Source organism: Rhea pennata, chromosome 2 (assembly GCF_028389875.1).
Source record: "Rhea pennata isolate bPtePen1 chromosome 2, bPtePen1.pri, whole genome shotgun sequence".
In the NCBI taxonomy this organism is placed as follows: Eukaryota; Metazoa; Chordata; class Aves; order Rheiformes; family Rheidae; genus Rhea; species Rhea pennata.
Window position 1 is genome coordinate 75,031,615 of NC_084664.1, and position 11,306 is coordinate 75,042,920.

The following is an 11,306-nucleotide window of genomic DNA, read 5'->3' on the forward strand; positions in this document are numbered from 1 at the left end:
TCCTCCATAACCTGAAGGAAAGGAGGAAGGGTCTCACCAATTCTCTAGGGTAAGGATGATCTTCTGTTAGACAGAGGACCCAGCTAGTCTGCAACTATTGGGTGACGGACTGCTGCCCAGCAGAGACAAAACTGTCCTCAGTCTGACAAGGCCTACAGTGGTGAGAGGCTTACTGAGTTCTGATACATGGGCAGATGTGTGGAGAGTAGAGTGGGGAAAGGGGCATGCTTCTGCTCTGAGGATTTTAGGAGGAGGAGAAAATGAAAGGTGAAAGAGAATGCTCACTGCAAAGAGGCAGCAAGCATGGGAAAAGGAGGTGGGTTTTGGCAGAGGGAAGAAAATAGAAGGAAATCTGGGGGGGGGGGGTGAAGTAAAGGGGTAATCAGTAGGAAGGAGGTTAAGATGAACTGGCAGAAATTGTTGGCCTGAGGAGTTTTGAGTCTACAGGGTTCAGAGCCTGTGCGTAATGCAGCCAGAATGTATGCTGAACCACTTTGTCAGGCTGGGAACTTGAAAATGGAAAGTAATGTAAGCCAAAGGCTCCTTTGGCACAGCAGAGCCTGCTGAGTGCTGCAGAGCGGATGAACACTTCCAGCATTCAATAGAAGCCTCCTGGGAGAAAAGCAAAGAAAAATGTGACCATGCCAGGGTTTAGGCAGAGACAAAAAAAAGCACCTGGGGAGAAGAGTGATTTGTAGCAGAAGGCCTGGAGAAGAGACCCTGGGGGATTGAAATGAGGGTGAGTTCGGGGCATGGTAGAAAGGACACACAGTAGGGAGTGAGAGGGGGCCCTGCACTCAGCAGAGGGCAGAGCAAGCACTGGCCCTAGATTTGCAGCCTGGGAATTTGTCTGAATATGGGTCTTGGACAAGTCCCTCCTATTAGAGAAGCACTAAAGAGCAGAATGTTGCTGTGCTCATTCCATTTCCATGACCATGCACAGGAATCACATTGAACATAGGTTACATGACCTATTCTGAATATAAACATGCACTTTGGGCTAGCTTTAAGCAGTGCAAGTGTAGCATTGAAAAGTTCAGTCCAAAAGCTTGCTGGTCTCCACCAAGCTTTCTTTCCTGGAAAAATTTTCTTACACGAATAGTATCACCAAAGCTTGTGTAGACAGGACTCCCAGACAGGCCGCACGTCAGCTGCTCAGAGAAGACTTAAACAGGATGTAGATAGATAAAAATGCTGGGGGCGGGGAGGGAAGGAAGGAAGGAAGAAGGGCTCTGTCAGTGCTCCGGCTGCCGTTACCCTTCCACTCAAAGGATTAATAACCATTAGTTTTCATCAAAAATGAAGAAAATCTTTGGAGACAAAGCAAATTTCATCCTTATAATCTCAAGTATTTTAATGCCAAAGATGGTTGCTAAAGTGGTTTTAAAAGTACTAATCCTGTAAGATTCAATTGCAGAGAACAAGATGCTAAAAACGTTTATCCCACGTGATGCTAAAGTATATGGCAGTTGCCAAAAAACTGATTAAAAAAATCACAAGGCCAGTGTGTTTGGAGGATTGGTTCATTTTTAGGCCTGAACTGGGCTACAAGGCACTTTTTAAACTGAGGACTACAGGAGTTTATTTTTAGCAGCTCCCTGTCAGTTGATGGGAAAGTTAATCAAGCTACTTTAGATTCCTCACAATCACCTACTTGAGAGCTACTGTCCTAGCCAAATAAACGGTCAATAGTTTTGACCTTCCCCAGTCTGTAATAGAGACAGCAGGGAGGTAGCAGAAATCCTGTTAATGCACAAAATAATTCTTCAAAAATTCTTTTAAAGACATTACACAATATGCATTACATTGTGGTAATAAGTAATAGGACCATTATGGTCCTATTTTTTTCTTATATTTTTAACCATAAAGCTAAAGGTCAAAGTGTAATTTAACCTTATGAAAACTGGATTCCACTGCAGACAGTGGTGAGCTCATCTAGCAGTCAGGTATGAAACATCAATTTGATATCACAACGAACAGCCTAAACAGAGCTTGAAAGCTTTTCTGTTATTAACATTCTTTTAATGATGGCATTTTTACTTACTAAATTGTTTGATGAGAATATTATTAGAAACTAACCAACGCCTCCTGCTTTTTATAGTAAGGTATCATATGTCTACCATAAATATACCATAGGCTTGTAGGATTAAAAAATATAGAGAGATATTCGATTTTTTTTTGGAGGAACTTCAAAGCTATACACTGAAAGGTGGACACAGATGTGCCTATAGCTTGGAGTACATGTTTGTTATTGAAAGCCATGTTTTTGTGAGTGGGAAGAAGTAGGTAAAGAATGAAACTGGAGGCATCTATTCCCTTCCTGATTGCCACCATTAACTCAATAAACATGACCTATCAAAGTCTAACTCCTAAAACAATAACTTCCCAGAAACTCGGGCCAATGTCAAGAAAAAAAGAAAAAGCCAACAAGAAACCTCCAAATATCACCAGGACTTTCTACTTAAAGAAAAAAAAAACATTAAACACCACAACTACTTCTCTATAAATAACCAAGTCATACCAAAAAAAAAACAAAAAAAAAACAAAAAAAACAAACAAACAAAAAAAAAAAGGTTATGTTATACAGACAGGCCATCAGACATAATGAAACTTTTTCTTTTAGAAAAAAAGATTTGCAATATCCCTCTCAGTAAGCCAAAGAAAGCTATTATGCAGCAAGTGTATTCAACCAAGAAAGTGAACTGTATTTTTTGAAATAGGTACTAAAATGTAATGTAAGAAATTACTTCAGGACAAAACAAGAAAACCTCAGTGCACATTTCTGAACAGAAACCTTTGAGACCATCTTTGCAGAAACTTGCTGGGAAGTTGTAACCTAAGTTGAATTGTTTTCAGTTCTATTCCTCAGTCTTCAAACAATCTCCAAACTTTCTAGATTAATCATAAGAAAAAAATTCTGCCTTGTGATTCAAAATATCCTGAATATGGATCCATACTGTTTGTGTAAGGAAATATGAATCTTGCCAAAAGGCATCCACAGATCCACATCCCCTCTTAACAGTAACACCATCACCATCCTTGGATCCTGCACCTGTGCTTTCACTTTATATACTTTTACACATCTACATGGCATGGTAAAAATCATAAGGCAGAACTTGGCAAACACTTGTTGGAGGGTGTGGTGGGTGAGCACCATGGCTGGATGTGCCTTTTTGCCAGGAAACTAGTGAAAGGTTCCAACGCACGTGGCCAGGGACTCCCAGAGCTCCTTAGCGGTAGCTAGATCTTGCCTGAACTTCCCAGAGGTTTACATAGCTCTCCTTAGCTATCAGCAGCAGGCACTCTAGTTCCTCAGAAAGTTCCCAGGCACCTCCCACAATCTCAGAAAAATCTAAAGCAGCAGCCCAGAACTGCCATGCAAACTGCTACCTCAATTAATGGCTTCTGGGAACTGCTCTCAGCCTAGGCTGAGCTGTTCTGTTCAAGGAGTTATTTTGGGAAATTACTTTTTTGACCAGAAGCGTATCTCTTCTCCTTTTCATCTGGAAGCTGAGGCATACTGGGAGAGAGAAAGTGCGCAAGAGTGCTTCCACGCAAGTGCTTTGTCGTCATTGTGGTGGACAATCTCTTTGGCTGAAGTCCATTTCTGCTGCGATTTGAGGCCAGATGTCAATTTTTGTATTGAGAAGATGCGCTTGCATTGGCATATTTAGAGGGGCCTGAATAAGCATCTGAGGGCTGGTACAGTCATGCAGGAGTGCTTGGCAGAAGAGGCTCTTTTAAGCTGTTATGGTGGGTGAGCACCTTGGCAAAAGACATGTTTGTTCTTAAATAGTTGTGGAACAAAACATGTCCTTTTTTTTTTTTTTTTTTTTTTTTTTTTTTTTTTTTTTTTTTTTTGGAGCAGGCATGCAGGACTGTAGGACTGCAGTAGCCCTCACAAATGAATGCCAGGACCAGGCGCTTCTGGCTTGGAGCATCAAGTTGTTTTGGTAGATAACCTCCTTGGCTGGAGGTGCTGTATCTCATAATATGTTCAGCAAGAGTTAAGCTATAAGTCTCAGCGGGAGATGAATGGGCAGTGGTGCTGACAGCATTGCACTGCAAAAATCACTTTTCGTCCAGCAAGGAGGTCAAAGAGTACTTCCAAGCAACTAGTTCTGCGTTGTCATGGTGGAGCAACACCTAGGTCAAAGTCATGTTTCAGCTGTGATTGTAGGCATTGTGTCCATTTTGGGCAGTGAAAGGAAGGAGAAAAACAAACTCTCACAGTACTGCCAATACAAGGAAGCTAACAGTGTAAGAAGCCTGATGCAAATAATCTGTTATTAAAGATCATAATCTACAATGTAATTTCTATAATGTACTTGAACAGGTTGCAGAGAAGTAACCTCACTTTCATGCACTGCAGCTGAAGACATTCTCTTGAATAGTACATACAGAAGCACATAAGAGTCAATAAAAGCTGCCTGATAGGCACAGTTTCTTGCCTGCACTGCTGGCAAGAACTTTTGAATTTGTTTTTTCTGTATGAATTATAATAAGTGAAAAAGTCACCTATAAGAGTTACTGGTGGTCATGGCCAATTGCTACACAGAAAAAGGACTCTGGCCTCTGTATCACAATTAAATAAAGTATTGTTTTCTATCACAACAAAATTAAAGCTAGACAGGTTAATACCAACAGAAAGTACGTTCCTCACAGACTTTTGCACCATTCAAAGTAATTGCATATCTAGTTCTGCTGCGCAGATTGCTGGCAGGTGAACCCCCTCGATATTCAGCCCAGTGCAGCCACCTCTGTACCAGACCCTCTCCAGGACCTGACATCAAGAATTCCAGCCGGTCCCTGTATGCAAATACAAATTCTGCCCAAATATAAGGGAAGAAAAAAGAAAAAAAAAAAAAAAAAAAAGGGAAAGAGAGAAACTTGGGAACTCTTCCAGTGGCTTGTGAGCAACAGCTCTCCTGCTCAAGATACTTCTCCTAGGCACTCCTAGTTGGCAAAAAGGCAAAAGCAGGACTGTAAGCTGTCCTTTCCTATAAGACACTGCACACATTCCTACCATATTTCTATCTTGGCAACGCAGCTCCTGACAACTAATTCATGCTTGCAGGCAAGGAATTTGCTAAGCTAGCATCCCTTCAAACGCAAGTACAGCCTGCAGCCCTTGCCACAGTGCCCAGAAGTTTAACGCCTGCAATTAAGTGCCTTCATAAGATGCAAACAATACTGTCCTTGACCCACAGGTTCAGCCCATTACGCCACTTCCAGGAATTGTGCTCCTTCCACGGCCTCCAATTGCTCCACCTTGCCCAACCGGCTCACACAGGAGTCCGAGCTCTGTGGAGCTGGTCAGGACATTCTAACAGACGCTCCTCTGAGTTCGTGGGAACAGACTCCCCAGGGACCTATAGATGTGGATACTAAAACAGCAGCCAGAAAAAGAGCAGGCTGAAAGGAGAAGAGCTGTTTCCTAAAAGGGAGCATGTAACAGTCTCCTGAAGCCTGATCGGCTACAGGCTGTTGAAGTGTAACAAAAGCACCACTAAGCTTGGGACATCAAGCACGGACTGCTAGTGACACTGGGTCATAAAACCTGAACAGCATCTAAAAAAGAGGGTGGCTGCTCTACATGGATGATGACTACAGGATAGTACACGCATCTGATGAAACAAAAGCCTCCCTAAGGGACTTTCCAAATACCCTCTCCAAAGCCACTGGTGTGCCAGTACAAACCCTGGGGCTGGCCTCCCAACTGCAGGTCTGTGGGTTGAATGAATGACTTAGCAGTTATCTGCTATTAATTACAATAGCATGATTCTATTAATAAAAGCTTAATTAACAGAACATGTTCTGATAAAAATCAGCTGTGATCTCTCTCCCTCCACCTGTTCCCCTGATCAGAGGGAATTTACATTTTCCAGTGGAGAATGCAATGCATATACATCACAACCAAAGGCATTTTTCCTTTTTTGGGAGCAATTTTTTAGCATGTTCCAGTTGCACTATTCTAGGCATCTCGACAGTGTGCTGTTGTATCAGTAAGGCAACCGTTATCCAAGAGAAGTAGTGACAGGTGCCACCCTCTAACTTCCCACCTTCCACAGCAAGCCCACCACTGGTGGCCATCACATATCCCACTTTCCTTCCTCTCTTCCATTTGCATGGTGCATTTATCCCACCCCACACATTCACAGGCAGACCAGTGATGGCTAGTGGGATAAGCCACCCCTTTTGGCCGACCTCACAGCATGTCATACCAGGAAGTCCCTTCCAACCACAAACAGGAACCACTAGTTTCCATCTGTCTGCATGTTATGACAGGACCCACATCTTCTCACACTGCCTTGTGACTGGCTTTGACACCATCATGCCTCACATGTGCAGCACTGTTACTTGCTGACAGGACCAGTTGCCCCCTCCTGACCATCCCAGAAGGGTGGGAGAGCAGTAAGGCCCTTCCCACAAGATACACATGGGCTGCTATTTCATTAAAGAACTGCCATGTTACAGTGGAAAGCCAGCTTTTTAAGACAATCTAATTACCCATGCATTTGCATACCAGGCCCAACAGGGCATGCTAGTTTCCCCCCCATGCTCAGGGGTAGCAGGCAAGGAAGAGAAGGTGGCAGCCCAACCCATGGTCTCCATGGAGCACACATGGCAGAGACCTAACCATGGACCGTGCAACAGGGGCCTCGGCCCAGTTGGCACCCTAGATGGGCGACGCAAGCTTGGGCTGCAGGACAATGCCTAGGGCCTCTTGCTGAGACTGGGGAAAGGGGAGATGGTCTTCTAGCCTGCAGATGTGTGCTTGTTGGAACTGCAGGAAGAGATCAGCAGATTACAGCACTTCAGCAATAAGACAGACTGGATTGTCTCTGAGACCCTGTGCCTGTTAGTTGGGAAACGGAGACTAGACTCAGCAACAGCCAAGACTCTAAGCTTGTGACTTCAGGGACCAGGAGGAAGGCTCCCGCTCCACCAGAGCATTTCTGTGGCCTCAGAAGCTGGGAGCTCTGACAACTGCAACATGAACCACATGAACCGAGCCATACAGCAGCACTTGGAGAAAGCAGTTAGTAAGAGTAGTGGGTAAGTCCTTGCTGAGGTGGTTGGCAGCACCCATCCACCCACCTAACCTGTTGTCTGAGGAGGTCTGCTGCTTGGTGGGGACATGTGTTCAGGACACTGCGGAAAGACTGGCAAGGATGTGCTTCAGTTAAAACCTTTCTGAGATTGCATTAGAAATATTTTTTTAAAAAGACTGTTCTATATGAAAATACTATTCATATAAAGTGAAAAAAAATCCCAGTCTTTTTAGAGTAGAACAATCTTTCAATAGCCAAGCATTGTGTTACACACTTACAAAATAAAAAAAGAGAATGACCGAAAATGAACAGAGCTCTGACAAACTGAAAATGCACCTTCAAGAGTACACTTTCTTTAGTTGTTCAATGGTTTGAACAAAAACACTTAAGAGCTCATTCGTTTCAGAAAAGCCAATTTTAACAATAGCACATACGCATAACATTTCTAAGATAAACATAAGGTGATACAGACCGCACTTCATTAATGAATTTGCTATGTTTACTGTTACAGCTGTATCTCCAGTCACATGGGTTCCTGCATCATGGACTCCCTATGCCAGCTGTACTCCCTCAGGCTGCACTAGGACCCCTGTGTGATGTGCTGAAACTACTCATAGTTTAGGAGAAAAACTGGTCCAGCTACCATTATTGTCACCTGAAGGCTACAGGCACAAGACAAAGTATTTTTAACAGGCAGAGAAACAGCATTTGAAACAACTGTGGCAAATCATGAGCTTTTATAAATTTTGCATATAGGGAACATTTTATACACATAATTAAATACAAGTTTAGAGTGGCTGTATATATTTCTGAATGAAGTTTATTGAACCAGGGCAAATCAACAGAAACAACATAACATAGCAGCAGTTTTGGTAAGGATGAAAACAAATTTCTCCTACAATTTTCCCGTTTTAATTCAGAAGGGGAACAAAGATAAAGAAACATGTAATACAAATTGCTTGGATCTCTATGTTTAAAAATGTCATAGCATTACCACTTCTTGTGTTTCACCAGTTTAACAAATGTTAAAGTGTGCTATATATAAATATCCTGACCCCTCTTGCATTTATTGAATAATTACAGAAATATTTTCTACATAGTCTAAAAATATAATTTAAATATAACTTTCAATAGAAAAAAACACACACCAGAAGATTCAGGTTGCAGATCATTTTCAACGCAGTAGAACTCTTTGTGAAGTTACTCAGATTATGGCAAATAACTTTGCACATTCAGTTAAAAAACAGAACAAAAAACAAAACAAAACCCCCGAGAAAACAGAAAGGTTAAGAGTAAATGGTGATCACTTCACGTCCACTGCCTCGGACTAGGAGAACTCGGTCCAGACCTTCTGTCAAAACTTCCAAGAACTCCATGTCTGTAGTACCATTAAGTCAAGGGATCACATAAAAGAAACCAAATGGCCATTAATTCAAACCCAGCATACAAAGCATAAGCAATTTCATGAAAGAATTTTTGTTCCCCCCTTTTATATAGCCAGCACAGAGCCATCCCATTATCCAATCCACCTGCTTGCTCAGAAATAAATGAAGACTAATTTTCCTGCAGAAGTCCCCCAAATATGTTGTTCCTACTCTGATTCAGAAAAGTTAAAGTTCAAAATTGAAGATTACACCAATTGAACTAAAAAGCCACCACTATCAACACTTCTGAAAACTGTATTTCTGTAAGTAAATTTTTTTCATAAAAACTAATCTGTGCTTACCAACATAACCCTAGCAATAGTTATCCAGACAACTAAATAATGGTATAATCACAAAACTAAGCTCTCAATTTCAAGAAATATAGAGTAATATAGTAGAGGATACAGTTTTCATCCCCTTTTCTGTTTTTAGGAGGTCCAGGCATATTCAAGAGAACTAGCTGTGCATGCTGTGATTTATTAAGCACTACTCCATTGAGCTTCACAGCGGTGTGCATTCTTCTCACATTTGACTGATTCCTAGGACACAAACACACACTTAAGTATTGCTACAATATTTATTCCATCTTATGCATTTAAATATGTAAAGTTAATCTATATGCATGTAAAATAGGCTATTTTCATATACACCAGTACTTACTCAAAAATACATTCAGATATTCAAAATAAATTTACAAGAAAATGAGATACCCAGGGATAAGAGTTAACAAGTGGCTTGCCAAAATGGACAAATCTCCCATTTGTCAGCAGTACCTTTTACAAAAAAAAAAAAAAAAAAAAAAAAAAAAAAAAAAAAAAAAACACGCATAAATTTGATTTCTATAGAAATGAATTCTAGCTAGAAATGCTGAGAATCCAGTTTATTAACTATATATAATGTTAGGAACACTTGTGTAGCAAAGCACGTAAGAGCAACAAAGGATCTTGTACTGCTTGGGAAACACTGTAGGATTATCATAAACTTGGTAAAGGAAATCCAGAATCAGCACAAAACTTATGGAAAAGGGATTAGTTTCCAAGCATGTCATGAGATGAAGGTAGTAAGAACTGCTGAACCAGAACCAAGCCTGCATTACTATTAGCTGATGGTTTCATTGCTGTGTCCACAAATATCATCTTGGCTGTAAATGTGTGTGTGTGACAGGAGAAAATTGCTAGAACCTTATGCATTTTTTTTTCTTTTTAAGATCTACCTTGGATGATTTAGCTGCTCTTCAGAAAAAAAGCAGAAACAAAACAAAACCAGCTGCCTTCTCTTCCCCTAAAGAGGGTTTGCTTGCAGTTCCTGAGGAAGCTACACTGCCAGCTCTGTTGTTGTAATGCTTGCCAAAACTGGGGGCAAGTTGTGTACTGCAGCACAAAGGCCACGGCCAGGCTCTGCCTAAGCCTGATTGACGAAGGGACGCAATGACCAAAGGCAGATGCTTTGCAAGCAAAGCCAGGTGTTTCGGTCTAAAAGAAACTGAGATGTAAAGAAAGGGAACCTTTCTAAAGGTCAGTGAAAGCCCATTTCAGGAGCAGAAGTGCTGTTATATTGATATATGACACTTGTACTACCCTATGTAGCCTATGCAATTTTCTTAATTCTGTTGTTTTAGCTGAAAGTCTTGCAGCAAAAGGTGCAACAGCTCTGCTCATATACTGCTCTGCAGGACTGGCAGGCTTGCAGCAGTAGTACATAAGACATCCTCCAAGGTGCCTGAACTAGTCTGGTGTCTCTCGAGTTTCACTAACATTGATCCAAAGTACAACGTACACTCTCTGCAATGCTCTCTCTGCTCACGAGTGCATGAGAAATTGAAATCTTTCCCAAAACAAAAATATCTAGACTAAAGTTGTGGAAGGAAACAGAATAAAAGAAAAAAAATCAAAAAAGAAATTAAAAAAAAAATCACAAGCCAGCTTCACTCCAAGAACAAGAGACGTAATGTCCCCTTTTTGTATGTTAATAGCATAGCCAACATCTACAAGTTATGTCAGTTCTACACTCTGGTGGTATCGCAGAAACGAGGCAAAACTGGTATTTGATGAAGTGTGCTAGTTTCCTTTGTGGAGGGAAAAAAAAAAAATCTATATTGGAGGCAGGTTTAGCTCAGTTGGTTAGAGTGTAGTGCTGCTAATGCCACGGTCACGGTTTCAGTTCCCATAGCGGGCTATGTTGAGGTTGGACTAGATTGATCTCCAGAGGTCCCTTCCAACCTTACCATTCTATGAAATATATTGTCCAAGTAGTTATATCACAGTGGGGACTGTTTTTCTAGGACAAATATATTTATTATTTTACATAGGTAATTAGAAAACTAAAAATTTATCTGGTACAGAACAGCATTGTCAAGTTTTGAGTTATTACAGAAACTAGAATATACATTCTGTGACTTCCTTTGAAGGGAAAATTGATAACATTTATAAGAAAACATTAACAGATGGCAATAGAAAATAATTTTCTAGTGACACATGCCAGATCACAGTAAATAAAATACAAGACAATATACAAGCTGCAAATCATGATTTAGGGAACATGCAAACAATGTATGACACCACAACAACTAGGGAACACAGCCTAAATTGCTTAAATGAAAATGAAATACGGACTTACAGATTTCCCCATTCTCTACATGGAAGAGAAAAACATGTATGAAGTCATTTTTATACTATCAGGCATATTTTTAATTCAGCAGTATTAATACATTGTACAGGCATACCATGTTTGAACTGTAATTTCTACACCCTATTCATTTACTATAGTTTAAAAATAGTATCTGGAGTAAGTCTACACCTTGCATGGTTCTAAAGTGATAGAAAATATC

At 40.9% G+C, this 11,306-nt stretch overlaps 1 protein-coding gene across 4 annotated transcripts in view; it reads right to left on the minus strand.

Annotated features, from left to right (window-relative positions):
* Window positions 1-7,857: 7,857 nt before the first annotated feature.
* SLC12A7 (solute carrier family 12 member 7) overlaps window positions 7,858-11,306 on the minus strand; it is a 68,756-nt gene continuing 65,307 nt past the window's right edge. For 2 of the 4 annotated variants that reach the window (XM_062569778.1, XM_062569776.1), the window contains 3 exons: window positions 11,096-11,110; window positions 8,885-9,018; window positions 7,858-8,433 (listed from right to left, as the gene is read on the minus strand). In XM_062569778.1, the coding sequence (XP_062425762.1) occupies window positions 8,342-8,433; window positions 8,885-9,018; window positions 11,096-11,110 (241 nt within the window). In that variant the 3' untranslated portion in view covers window positions 7,858-8,341. The remainder of the gene's footprint in view (window positions 8,434-8,884; window positions 9,019-11,095; window positions 11,111-11,306) is intronic. The other 2 variants (XM_062569779.1, XM_062569777.1) reach the window with 1 other exon arrangement.